At 46.9% G+C, this 14,849-nt stretch overlaps 2 protein-coding genes across 2 annotated transcripts; one reads left to right on the top strand and one right to left on the bottom strand.

The window, feature by feature from the left end:
- Positions 1-1,464: 1,464 nt before the first annotated feature.
- Positions 1,465-6,393, bottom strand: LOC135387256 (uncharacterized). Its single transcript, XM_064616544.1, has one exon. It carries the CDS (start codon positions 5,972-5,974, stop codon positions 3,581-3,583), a length of 2,394 nt encoding a protein of 797 aa, XP_064472614.1. The 5' UTR covers positions 5,975-6,393; the 3' UTR covers positions 1,465-3,580.
- A 5,444-nt stretch (positions 6,394-11,837) lies between these two features.
- On the top strand, positions 11,838-12,530 carry LOC135389605 (uncharacterized). Its single transcript, XM_064619640.1, has one exon. It carries the CDS (start codon positions 11,838-11,840, stop codon positions 12,528-12,530), a length of 693 nt encoding a protein of 230 aa, XP_064475710.1.
- The last annotated feature ends 2,319 nt before the right edge of the window (positions 12,531-14,849 follow it).

Genomic DNA, 14,849 nt, shown 5'->3' on the forward strand with positions numbered 1-14,849 from the left:
CACAAAAAAGGCGTACGGCTCCCGTTTTCAACAAATCAGGGCAGATAACGATATCATTTGAGATGATGGTTGGCTAGGAGCGTGCTATGCCGTGAAGTTCATTTTTAAGAGTGCGGCGTGCAGCACAAGACGCGCCGATAAGAAGGCGGGTGACATTCCACCATACGTTGATAAGCGACAAACAAAAATGATTCCGCCTCTTTTTTCCCGCCCCGTTTTTTTTTTTTTCGGCCTTCTATTTTTCATGGGGGCAGGAGCATGTCCTCCTCTCCACGAATTTTTGCGTCTGATTTGGTGCGCTGTTCAATACCCGAAACTTTGAAGCCTAAATTTTGGGACTTTTTTTGGGCAGCTCCATTTGCAATATCGAGCGGATTTCTTGGTGGATCTGATTAAGTTCGCTACGGGCTCTCTAATTCTGTAAAAAAAAACGTTAGGTTGACTTGGGAAATTTTGGAGTTCAATTAAAGAAATTCAATTTATTTTAATTAAAATCAAATGAAAATATTTTTGCAAGATGGCAAATTCAGTTGCCACAGAAGTGCCGTTTACCCTGTATTTTTTCGTCGCCCCGTTTTTTTATAAAGTCTGAATGACACGTTTTTTGAAACGCCCTGTTTATGGCTATGTATCTGACTGGTATGTAATAACTCCTCTGGATTTCCTATATTTGCTTGGAGTGTCGTTCCTCGGAGGCAGAATGCAGTGTCTTCCCCTGGCTGGGTTTCCCCTGGCTGGGTTTCGCCTGCCTGGTGATGGCAGTAGGATTCGCACAACGTGTAGCAGATTGGGTGTCGACCAATTCATGTACAATTTCATATATATTTCTTCACGCCTTCGCCTCTTTTGGTCTTGAGAGGTTTGGCTAGAGATGTGCGCCGATGCCGTTTTTTTTTCTTTTTTTTTTTCGGCGGCATTGGGTGTATTTTGAGCCGTCGACGGCAGCGTGAATCGGGGAGCCGGCGGCATCATCACCGGCGGCGGCGTGCTCATCCGCACGTTAACCTTACCTCCCATTAACGAACGACATTGTAGCCACAAAGTAAGCGAGCTGGTGTCATACACCCAATGGTTCGAAATTAAAAGTGAACACTGATAAAGAAGGCCCCCAAATGCAACTAGTTCGCTGTCTTCATATTTAACGAACTGTACTGTGAAATGCAGCGTCGTTATGAATTTCTAATATATGACTTACACTGTCATGCGGTTCTACGCACTATTGAATTGTTAGAGCCTGAATAAATGAGTTTCCAAGCGCGAGGTTACCTTTAGTTTTGAGACTTAACGCCGTCCGCTTGGATATCCCCTCCTAGATAGCTTCTGCTTGAAGTACGAACCCTAAATCCCACACATTTGATGCAAGTGCTTCAATGTAACAATCTCTCCAGAATTATATATTGAAAGAACACAACAAGTTAGTGCAACTCGGATTTATTGAAGGTACAACGGCAGGTAGGAGAAATTGCAAAACTTACACAAAACGGATTACGCAGAACTCATGCTCCAGATCATCTAGGAGTGTACACAAAAAACAGGGATCCCATTGAGTCGCACTACACTGAGAAAAATTTCTCTGTTGTTTTAACAGGAAAGTGCTGAAAAAATATAGTCCAGGAGTCCTGTTAATATTTACATATGACCGTTTCACGAAATTTACAGGGACTGTTGATATAACCGGTATTGTCTGTTGTAGCAACAGGCTTCCCTGTTGTTGCATTAGAACAGGTTGATGTAAATTTTACAAGGCCCCAATTATATATTACATGCTAGTTCTGTAGCTATATCTGTAGCCACAAGCAAGCACGCATGGCTTCATTCACGTAATCTCAGCACAAAGCTTACCTACAGGTGAAAATTATATCTTATATGCTGTGTTATTCTCTCGGTACCTGCAGTTCTTCAAGAAGGAATGATTCAGTCTCCTCCATACTGGAAATCGTTGGAGCCTGCAGATGATGCTCGTTAAGAGCACGATTTCTTAGGCACTGAGAAGAGAAAACGGAATGTGAAGAAAACGCCTCGCATTGCATCCAGACGCACAACATGGAAACTTATACATGCTGACTTTAAGATGTTTCCTTTGGTGCCTAACGTAACTCGTACGTGAAGTCATCGATGTTGCAGCTTACATTTGTACGTCATCCGCGAAAAAAAAAACGAAAAGAACAAGAACGGGTAGCTTACACCTACCGGCATGAACAATTATGATGCACACAATAAAAGACGTGACTATCATATTCCGCGCACAACAACAACAAAAATAACAAAAATCACGAGCACAAAACAATACCAGGTGGTGGTGATGGTGAAAGGGCTTGCCGTTGTCGGCCTCACGTATGTGGGCAACGTCACGACTGACGCCCTGGGGAAATGTGCGTCCTGGGCCGTCTTCTAGGGGAACTGTGCCGACATATGTCTGAAAGCGTCTGAGGAAAACCCAGGAAAAACGCCAGACAGCACAGCCGGCACCGGGATTCGAACCCGGGTACCTCCCAGTCTCCCAACACAATACCAATTGCATGAACCGACATTATGAACACCAGTGACAGAGAAAAAATGGCTAGGAAGCAAGCGAGCTGGTGAAGATGATGCATAATGTAAAAACCCCGAGACTGCGTCTACTTTTCGCCTGCGAGGTGACAGGTACGAAACACGATTTCCCTATTCTAAGCAATGTATGAGTTAAATCTCTCCCGGACCTACAACAAGACAACAACGTGAGAGTGTTCAGGGTTTATTCTCCTCGTTCCGAGTCCACACTCTTAAAAATGAATTTCACCGCATAGCACGTTCTTAGCCAACCATAATCTCGAGTGATATCGTTATGTGCCCTGATTTGTCGAAAACGGGAGGCGTACGCCTTTTCTGTGACAATTATGAACAGCATAAGTGTCACAGAAAAGGCGTACGCCTACCGTTTTCAACAAATCAGGGCAGATAACGATATCATTCGAGATAATGGTTGGACAGGAGCGTGCTATGCGGTGAAGTTCATTTTTAAGAGTGCAGGCTCGAACTGCCAGTCCGTTCCTCAGTTCTCTTCCTCGTCACCTCGCCACGAGCAGTCCGTCGATGCCAATGCCTCGTCGTCGTTGCTGTTTCCCGGAGCTGACAACATGACACCTCCCTCCTTTCGAGTATGAAACCGTGTCCACGTTTCATGCGTGCTGGTGAAGGCTGGCGAATACACATGAGGCGCACGAGACACGGCGGACTTGACCCTGAACCGGTTAGCACCTCAACTGATACGTTCCACGAACGACCAGTATATAATGTACATAAAGTTAAACCCCAAGAAGCAAAAGCAAAACACAGTTGACATTAACGTTATACTAAAATCCCGCAACCGTCCCGAGCAGGGAGCACACGTTATTTCCCACAATTGAACCCTCGACCACTGCATACGTTTCTCCAACCTTCGGCCCGATCAAGTGCACGACCTCGACAAGAAATCTGCAGCTACATTGTCCTTTCCCCGAATACCCAAGTGTCCAGCCGCCCGGGTGCCCGCACGACTGCGCATGCCTCGCGCTCGATCGGCGCCCACCTGAAACTGCCTGAGCCTGGTAATGGAGTATTTCTATCCTTCCAGACCTATTCCCTCTCTAAAATCTGACTGCTTGTGGACATGAAATATCTCGGAACTCAAATGTACTGACATGCTTCCGTCCAACCACCTCACGATCCTGGCATTACCCCGCGGCCTTCGATTTTCCATCTTGCAGTTGTCACAACGCCACCGTACCGTATTTTCAAGCTTGAGCCTAGCTCGTTCTGTGTCCAGTACTTCGTACCCTTCAGCTGCTTTGACGTACCGCCATGGGTCGTACGCTTTTGCTGTTAATGCTCTAAGAGGAATCACTTCTGCCCAACGTGTGCAGAGGTCTACTAAGCACAAGGCGTAACGATGACCTCTCGCGGATGCCGGTTCCAGCGGGCCTATGCAGTCTATGTACACGATTTGAAACGGTAGTTCCGGTCTGGTGAGCGGGGTGATTGGAACACGATCCGATACGCGGGGGTGGGCAAACGTCTGACACATATGACAGCTCGCGCAATATTTGTTCGCATCTGCTACTAGCGTTGGCCAATAGAAGGAACTCCTTATTCGGGCTCGCGTTTTCTTTCCTGATAAATGGCCTCCAATCGGCCGGTCATGCGCTAACTCTAAGACTGTCTCCCTCCGAGACTGTGGTAGAACAAGTTGCATTTGTCTTTTACCATTGACATCTTCCATATGAAAGAGCACTCCATTCCCAATGAGCATGCCATGGGTCTTGCTTCGGGCCTGATCCCACGCGTCCGAAAGGGACGTGTCTTCCCGTTGCTCCCTGGCAAACTGTAAATCTGAGGGTTCTGCACATTCGCCCGCTACCCCTACACTGTTTGCTCCTACAACTGCGCCGGCTTCCCTTGACTCCTCCGCTACGCTGTCTTCCAATTCTACGTGCTCACCCATCGTGGTCATCCCTGCACCTGCATCCACCTGGCGTTCTATAGTGAACATCTCTTCCGCTTCAGATTTGGCTCTTCGGACCGCCCTGGTGAGCTCTTCGTAATCTTGAGGCGTGATCAGGGCACCGACGTCATCCGACAACTCACTGGTAATCGCACATAAGATCCTACACTGAGGAGAAACTCCCACTCCCCTATTCTCCCCTTTCAGCGCGATATCCAAATATCGCAGTTCTGCCTCAACCGGAGCTCCGAAAGCACCCTTTAACTGTACAACACCCCCCGCTTGTGCCCAACACTTCGCTGGTACATCTCTCGGGTGCACCACCGTTACATCCGCGCCGGAGTCTACTCTGGCTGTGACCGCTCTACCTTCTATGGCAATGTCCACCCAGTCCGCACGATCCCGCACTGTTCCGTCTGTACCCTGGAACCCGACCTTTGCGACTAACCTCCGTGGACCATCCGCTCGGGATACAGACCGTTGCCCCTCCGATCCCCGCTGAAGCTCTGGGCAAGCCCTACGCATGTGGCCGGACCTCCCGCAATGGAAACAGCGTCTCGGGTTCCCATCGTCACTGTCCCCTGTCCTACGTGGTCGTGCAGTATCCCTGTCCCCACTAACATGGCCGTTCTGATAATCTCGCGTGACCCCACCGCGTCTTCTCGCATCAACTACATCCTGCCACGACTCCTCGAAATTTTCTGCGGCTGAAACCAGTTCCCTAGGACGTAACCACTGATTTACTTCACCCTGCAAAACAAACCTTTGCATTTCCTCAGACATTTCCTCCCTCAGTCTGTCTGATATCATCAGTTTCCTGAGGTCATCCAGCGTCTGAACGCCTCGACTGTCCAAGTAATACCTCAACAACGTCTCTACTCTAGTGGCAAACTGATTCCAAGACTCGTCCGTAGTCTTCGTAGCGCTGTTAAATAACCGCTTGTACGTGTTCGCCGTTAGCCTTAACTCTTTAAGAATTAACGTCTTCAACTGCCCATAGGTTAGGATTTCTGTGGCCGTCTGGGAAGCCACGAAAGCTCGCATCCGCTCATTCAAGAAAGGGAGGATCACAGCGCCCTGCACAGACTCAGGGATTTCCAGGGAATTACATAACGCGTCAGCACTCCGAAACCATGCTGGCACCAAGGCATCCAGATCGGGCATCGGGGGCAAGGTAGCCCGTAGTTCTGCTGCGTACTCGCCCATGCGCCTTCGCGTACCTCCAGCCGCGCTTTCCCCACGAGCCTGCACCTCTGTCTGCACTGTCGCCAACCTTAACCTTTGCAACTCAATCTGTAACCTAAGCGCCTCCAAGTCCCTTCGATCCGCCCCCAGATCAGCGGTCGCCTTCACCATCTCACCACTACTCTGCCTCACAGGGTCTCCGCGCATGCTGTCCTGCTCAGAGTCGGTCACCCCTTCCATATGTCCAGGAGACAATGGAGTCTGCTGTGCCCCATCCGGCGCGAGGTCCCTACCCTGTTCTGCCCTTTCCATCCCCCTCGTCGTCACCATTGACCTGGTCCTTCGGGAGAAAATCAATTGAGGTTCTCACCCGTCCCTGGACACGCCACCTGTCCTCCACTGCAAGAATTCTGCTGCAGCCGATGCCACGCAGCCCACGGTGGTTGCCGTTGCCTTAGCTCGGTAGGCCAGAAGTCCGACCCGCCAAGCTGCCGCTCCTTCGGAGTGGTCCGAGTAGTGACGTAGGATGTCCGGAACACTCTGCCCACCTGTCCTGCCAGGAGCGTGACGCTGGGTGATCCTGTCGGGGATCCTGTCGGGATCCTGTCGACTGCGCCAGTTAAATCTCTCCCGGACCTACAACAAGACAACAACGTGAGAGTGTTCAGGGTTTATTCTCCTCGTTCCGAGTCCAGGCTCGAACTGCCAGTCCGTTCCTCAGTTCTCTTCCTCGTCACCTCGCCACGAGCAGTCCGTCGATGCCAATGCCTCGTCGTCGTTGCTGTTTCCCGGAGCTGACAACATGACAGTATGCGAAGAAGCCCAAAATGTCAATCCATTACCGGAGCTATTAGCTACAACAGACTTCCGGCACTACGAGAACAAAAATTGCAGTGTACATACCAACGCTTCAACAGGACCGCAGGGCAGGCGAAGAGAAAGGCGAATGACGGTTGCCACGGCGTCCGTCGGCACTTTGAAATGTTCCTGCGCTGTTCCTGTTTCAAAGCAATAACGGTGTGGGCGAATTGTCGAGAAGGACGAGTCCTGCTTACTGGTTCGGTCTTCAGGTCCTTCTGCGGGGTTACCTGACTGCTGCAAAAAACATACTCCGACTCTCCGAAGCGGAGACCGCCTCAGCAACCATTTTTGGTGTACCCTGTTACCCACTCTTAATAATAAAACTTTTGAAATCCACGCTAAGAAATCCACCCTTCAAATTCCAATCCTTTGAAATCCAAGCTGTCAAAATAAATCACAATGGGTCTATGCAGTCCAGTGTTAAGCATGGTCTTACGTGAGAAAATCAGTGTTTAAGAGGGTCATACTCCAGAATAACGAGTCTTTATGCAATTCTGTGTCGTATTCAGCCATGTATCTCTCAATTATTCATTCATTCAATTCAATTAAGTTACAGGCATAAATAACTACGCGTATGAATACTAGGAAAACAACGCTTCAGCGGTTCGGCCGTTCGGCTACCATTGCGGACGAGGCTATTTGAGAAAATGGAGTAACGACGGAGCCGTATGGTGTTGCGGGATGTGCTCCATAATAAGAATAATCACTGCAAGCTCTAATAAAGCATATGTTTGTGCTGCCGATTTCGTCGGGTATTTATTTTTCACACGTGTAACGACTTGGTGTGCTAACACGCGCGTGCAACTCATAAAGGAATTCATGGGTGAAGTGACATTGTTGCAGTCGTAGCTGTTTTAGACAGGAAATCGGGTAGCGAAAAATGTCCAGGATGAGCAACATATAAAACGTACCGCAAAACTGCTGTGTCGACCATTTGTCACAACGGCAATCACGTAAACATCATGTAAACGTCTCTTGCGTTCCGTCACACAAGCTTATAAGAAGGCGACCATTGTAGGGCACACTGTAATATTGCAGTGGATCCCCGGACATGTCGGTATCAGCGGCAACGAAGAAGCAGACAGAGCCGCATTGAACGCCCATCAGCAAGCAGCTTTTTCCCCGACAATGATGTCGTCGGGCGACCGAAAACACCTCCTCTTGACTCTCACCGGTTCCAAGATGCAGGCTCAGTGGGAACACGACATAGCTCACTCCCTTCTCTCTGATGTAGACCCCACGCTTTCTCTCGTCCTTCCTCCGCGACTACCGCCCCCATTAACTGCTCTCTTCCACCGCATGAGGCGTTGCCTTTACACCTGCCTTTCAACACCGTCTCGGCTCCACCTCGTCTTCCCTCTGCCCCACTTGTGGAGTGCACGGCGACCTCAGCCACGTCATCCTGGCTTGCGGGCAATACCACCACGAGCGTGCCCTAATGGAACTCTCTATGCAACGCATTGACAAGCGGCCGTTCAACCTAACGAAGATCCTCGGTCCGTGGTCGAACGCTGCCCACCAGACGCAGGGCCTTCGTCTTCTGGCGGAGTACTTGTGCTCCACCGGTCTGGCGACGGCTCTTTGAAAGTCCCATCATCATCCCTTCATCCTCCCCCAACGCGAAATAGGGCAGTGTACCGCCTCAGCGGCTGTGAATCGCCCACCCCATCACCATCCAATGTATGTGTGTGTGTGTGTCGCCAAGATGGTGCACTGTGACTTATGGACTGTGACTCAATGGGGCATTTACAGCTCAGTGCCATTACCACCTGAGGCAAGTTGACTCTCTCAGATACTGTCACTGCAGTGCTGTAGAAGACCCAGAGTATATTCTGTGTCGTTGCCCACACTACCAAGCGTTCCAACCTGCCATTTTCAGGTAAAATTGCTTGGCCTATGGCTAAATCGAGCCCACGAATACCTGCTCTCAAAGCTCTTTTGGCAATTTTGGACTCCATGGGACATTATTTCCTTCCTCACACCACAAGCAGCTATGGGGTAGAGTATCACCCCAGGCAATGAAACTCCCTGTCCATCTCAAAATAAAGTTGATGAACAACATCTGCAACTTCTGCGAGGTGGTTTAACCCACTCTTATAACTACATCTTACATAAACAAAATACAGAAACCGACACTGAAGATTTTTGTTTAAGTTTAATTTGTAGAAGCTTTCGCGTGGACCTCCACGCAAAAGCTCAAACATGATGTGATTTGTACCGTTTGTAAGGCACTTTGTACAAGGTTTTTGTATGCCAGCAGCATACTGTCTACGAAAGGTAGTTTTCGTGTCCACTTCAAGAAGACAATTTTTTAAAGAGGCTTAGAGGATGCGTAGCTACTGTGTGATTTCCACTAAATATCAGAAGAGAGGTGCACACCTAAATACCTGAACCCTCAACTCAATTAATTGTAGGATCAAAATTACATGGGAATATATTGAGGTTTGTTTTGTTCACAAAAGATATCATTGCACACTCTGCAAAGTTCATCGATAGTTGCCATGGCCTACATCAATCATAAACACTGCAAACCACTCATTGAGCATAGTCAGTCCGCGGTACGCAAAGTGAAAAGCGTCATTGCCCATTGTGAACATGGCCATGCAACAGTGCTTGCGGCTTCGCATTTCTCACAAGTTTCTTTCATCACTTTGTTATGGGATGACTAATGCTTTGCCAATTCAACAGGAACATACTTTGTAACAACTACTTGGAACTTTGGAACAACTTTGCAAAGCATATGTACTCGCATGCACTGCCTTTAATCGCTTCAGGAATATTTCTTCCGTAACATATCTCAGCAGATGCAGCATGTCATGTAGGTAACATAATTTTGGCACAGTATTTGCTTGATATGTCCAACGAGCAGAGATATCAAATCTTTGTGCCAAAATGGTGCGCCACGTGTCCGTCTAAAGACGAGTCGCTTAGATGGAATAGGTACAGCATCTTGATGTTGAATGCAAGAAGTTAATGTTTGACAACATATACGTCATGGGTTAAATAGAGCAGTATATCATACACATCAGAAGAATGCCAACACTTCAGTGCTTTACCTTTACCTGTTATTCCAATGGTTGGTTGGTTGGTTGGTTTTAAGGAAAAAAATAAAATGGAGATTTTGGCCTCACTAATGTGAGGCCCGCAACTCCACATCACTTGCAGCAGTTACTTTGGTGGAAAACTCCTTGAATGATGATGCCAATGAAGGTGAGCAGGAAGATGGCGATGATGATGCTGATGATGATGATTAGTGGTGGGGGTGATTGCGACAGAAAGTACACACACACTGAGATGTCACAGAACGCGCAAACACGCAAACAGCAAAACCCACAAAACACACATAGGCTCAAAACTTGTTGTCTGCATCAATGTCCCGCAAAAATGTCACTATAGCGGAGAACGCCCGGTGTCTGACACTGTGAAATACTTTTGAAACGCTGAGCGGACAGCCGTCCACTGCTGCCAGCTCCGACTGTAGAAGCCGACGAGCTTCAGTGTATCGTACGCAGGACATCAAAATGTGCTCTACATCTTCCACAACACCGCACATGGAGCAGTTTGGGGAGGCTGCTTTCCCGATCATGTGTAGAAAGCTACGGCTGTATGGGACCTTCAGACGAAACCGGTGGATTAGGGTCTCCCATGGACCGAGGAAGCGAGGGTGGGACCACGAACGGAAAGTCTGGGTCTACGTTGGTCAGTGGCGGCCTTCCAAAATCACTGTGCCACAGGTCTCTGCGTCAAAGCAGACAGCATTAAGCGGGTGTCAGAGGGAGTAAAATATACCTTACGAACTGGACCGGACTGATGTGCCCGGGAAGCCGCTGCATCCGCCGCGTCATTCCCAGGTATGCAGGAATGGCCAGGGATCCAATGTTTACTCTCCCTTCCATTGGAATTATGTATTTCAGAATCATTTTTGTATTACTGAATTTTAATTTGGCAATCCTTTCACATGTCTTGCGATAGACAGGTTAGCAATGTAAGCAGTGTTTATGTGCCTCTCACAACCTGCATCTTTATGCAAAAACACTCCAAAAGCGGGGAGACCACATAACTAGACAAAAAAGTAGAGAACTCCGACTTAACATAACAAAATAACAGGGTTTACTCAGACGTTTCATCCGTCATGCGACGGACATCATCAGTGCCAAACTGAATGATAGATTGCAGATTAGGCAGACCTTTGTGTATTGTTTGATATGTATGATAGTGGAGAATTGTCTCTGTGGCAAAGTGTTTTCAATAAACACGTTTCATCTGATACAAACCCGTTGTCGCCCGATCTAAACACCGGCGCCAACCGTGATTGTGTTTAGCCACGCGACTTGCAGCCGTCTTGAGAGCTCTCGCTCAGCTTAACGACAGTATCATCACATTATCGACAGGGTGGAGGCTGTCGTTCCCGTGAGCGACACCGTCGCTTACGCGCGACGCGTTTGGAGCGCAGGGAATACCAATTTCTCTTCGATAGCGTTACGTTGCGTCACATACCACGTGTTCTCGCTCCCGAACGACACATTCCCGCTACCGACATAGATCGGAATAGGCCCCCAGGTCGCGCGCCGGCGCTTGCTTCTATGGGCAGTGTCATCTCCTAGTCTTCTTACTCCGTGGCCCAAGAGCAGTTGCTGTAGAGGATGCTGAGAACATGTGAATCATACATTTTCTCATTCTCACATTATGCTGTAAGCAGTGTGAAATACAACTCAAAAGGAATTTAATGAGAGACAACTTGTCACCAAGATCAGTGTGGGAACATTGCAAAGGAAAAATAATCCTAAACCATAATGGATCTTTTTTACTTCAGCGGCAGTGCATTTGTTGTACGCATGATCTAATTGCTATTCGTGTTGCAGTCAACATCGGCACCTGGAATCCACCTGTCAACATAATCTAAACCGGTGCTGCCTGTTCGCTGCTCCCGCCCTCTACTTCATCGCTGGTTCTTAAAAGCAGGCTGCCGTTATCGACCCGTCTTTACTTCAGCGGCAGTGCATTTGTTGTACGCATGATCTAATCGCTATTCGTGTTGCAGTCAACATCGGCACCTGGAATCCACCTGTCAACATGATCTAAACCGGTGCTGCCTGTTCGCTGCTCCCGCCCTCTACTTCATCGCTGGTTCTTAAAAGCAGGCTGCCGTTATCGACCCGTCGTTACTTCAGCGGCAGTGCATTTGTTGTACGCATGATCTAATCGCTATTCGTGTTGCAGGTGAGAACGTCATTTTCTATTGTGTAATTTTGTTTAGTTTATCAGCACTGCCGCTGAACCGTTGCCTGAACTGTTGCCTGTTCTGTGCTCTCGTACATTGACTGCTTGTACAATGTCCGCGAAAGAAATTAAGGAGCTTGTCAAGGCTATTGAAGACTTGAAACGAGAAATGCGGGCCGACAACCGGTCCTTGAAAGACAGCATACAAAATTGTCATGACACCCTCAATGAATGCAAAAATGACATTAAGGAACTTAATGCCTTGCGTTGTGAGGTGAATGATTTAAAAACTCAAATCGCCGAGCTGAAGAAATGTGTTCAGAGGACGCAACAAGAACTATCTGCTTTAGAACAGTACCAGCGAATAAACAACCTTGAAATCAAAGGAGTACCGAAGGATGCACCCGGTCCCGCTGATGTTGTGAAAAAGATAGCTGAGATATCGGGAGTGAAGTTAGAGAATGCGGACATTGACATCTGTCACCGCGTTCCAACACGGCAATCTGATCAGGAAAATATTATCGTTCGCATGATTTCTCGAACGAAGTGGAACGAATTGCTCCATAAGGGCAGGAAGCAGAAGTTAACTGGTGCGTCCTTGGGACTATCCGGTGCTGCCAAAATATTTATCAATGAACATTTGTCACCGTCAAATAAACAACTGATGGGCGCTGCGGTAGCACGAAAAAAGATAACAAACTGGAAGCATCTGTGGACAAACAAAGGAAAGATTTATGCCAGGAAATCTGATGACTCTCCAGTTCTACAGATCAAAACCAAGGAAGATATCAATTTTATGTCGTAGGGCTGAGACGGCGACTGCACCTTTGGTTCTTGTGACCGATCAGTATTTCTGCTCCATATTTCCCTCTTCAGGACCTAGACGAGAAATATTTGTGTAACACATTTTCTTTGTTTCATTTAAATGTGCGTAGTTTAAATAAACATTACGATGAACTATGTTCATTAATTACATCAACAGAAAATCCCATAACTGTATTTGGGCTTTCTGAAACTTGGTTGAGAAAGGATAATGAAGCATACTACTCATTTCAAGGTTATAACACAGAATTTTCCAGTCGCACAGTCGGTTGCCACGGTGGAGTAGCGCTACTTGTGAATGAGGTGTTGCCGTACAGGCTGAGAGGAGGCATTATAATCGAGTGCGATTTCTGCGAATCTATTTTTGTGGAGGTCTCTTCTGACCTTTTTAGTCCTGACTCATTAGCATTTAAGGGTAAAGACGTTATAATTGGTGTCATATATAGGTCGCCCCAGTGTAGCGTGACTGACTTTCTTGTAAAACCAGACGAAGTTCTTAGTGGTCTCCTTCTCTCCCAATACAACATTATAATAATGGGTGACATTAACATCAACATGCTTCAACATAGTCAGTCCAGTCAGTACTTGCATACTTTGCTTGCGAATGGTATGGATCAGTGGATCCGAGAGCCCACTCGTACTCCGGCTGACTGTGACGGCACCTTAATAGATCATGTCATATCGAATTTGAACGCGACTGTTTTCAAAGCTGGGGTGGTACCGTGCGATATGACGGATCATGATATCATCTTTGCTGTTGGATTGTTATCGTCTCATGTTATCACAGAACAAGTGACTCGTTCCCAAATCTGCGACTTTGATGTGGCAAGAACACTCCTGGGTGGAGTGGATTGGTCCTTTGTAAACACTGACATTTCCGCTGCTGCTAAGTTTAGTAAATTCCACAAAGTGCTCCTCGAATGTGTTGACGCATCATCTAGAACCATTTTGCGATCTCGGAGACAGATAAGACGTAAGCCATGGGTTACGGCTGCCTTGTTGCGATCCATAAACCATCGCGCTAATATGTATCAAAAGGTGCGCAATAATCCTGATAATTTGAGAATAAAAGAACGGTACATAAGATATCGGAATCTGACGACGAAATTACTACGCGTGTCAAAGAGAAATTATTTTCAACAAAAATTTTCTGCCGCGTTTGGAAATCCACGACAATCGTGGAATCTTATCAATAGTGCATTAGGGAAGGTGAAGCCAATGGATGACACCGGAACCCAAACTAGTAATCAGAAAGCTATATGTAATATATTGAACAAACATTTCTTAAGTGTTGTTTCACCGGTAGTTGCTGGCGATAATGAAAGGCAAGACAATATTTTGCCATCCCACAACGAATACACGTGTTTCTTTTCACCTTCTTGTCCCGGCGAAGTAGAATCAGTCATTCGGAGACTGAAACAAACCGCAGCTGTGGGGTACGATAAGATATCGGTTTCCTTTCTCAAGAACACAGTATGCTTGATATCTGAACCCTTGTCGTGTATTTTTAATGAGCTGATAAGCGAAGGATGTTTTCCTGATGAATTAAAAATTGCCAAGGTCTGCCCTATTTTTAAAAAAGGTAGTAGAGTACAACCGGAGAATTACAGGCCAATATCTATCTTGCCCACACTTGCTAAAATATTTGAACGTCTACTGCTTACTAGACTTGAGGACTTTTTTCAGAAACACAATTTATTATCAGACTTTCAGTTTGGATTCCGTAGAAATAAATCAACGGAATTGGCTGCCCTCTCCATTAGTGAACTGATTAAACGTAATATAGAATCAAAATTGTTAACCATGGGCGTTTTTGTGGATCTTAAAAAAGCGTTCGACACTATAGATCATTCTCTATTGTGCATCAAATTGGAACGCTATGGAGTCCGTGGCGTCGCTCACAGTTTAATACGTAATTATCTCCGGAATCGAAGACAATTTGTACAACTCGGGGAAACGTCTTCATTTCTTGGGTCCAATTCTACTGGTGTTCCACAAGGATCCATGTTGGGACCGTTTTTATTTCTTGTTTACATAAACGACTTGGCTTCATACCTTAACTCTCAAACAATCTTATATGCAGATGACACATCAATCCTTGTTGAGAGTCATGACGTTGTGGACTTGTATGCAAAAGCTAATAACGTTCTTTTAAGGTTAAACACCTGGTTAACTTACAATCAACTCGTAGTCAGTCCAGCCAAATCATCCTATGTCTTATTCAAGCCACCACAAGTGCACATTCGATCACACGGCATATCTCTGGCTCTAGGTGCACATATCATTGAGAGACGTTCGTCAG

This window comes from Ornithodoros turicata, chromosome 3, assembly GCF_037126465.1.
Source record: "Ornithodoros turicata isolate Travis chromosome 3, ASM3712646v1, whole genome shotgun sequence".
NCBI classification, from domain to species: Eukaryota; Metazoa; Arthropoda; class Arachnida; order Ixodida; family Argasidae; genus Ornithodoros; species Ornithodoros turicata.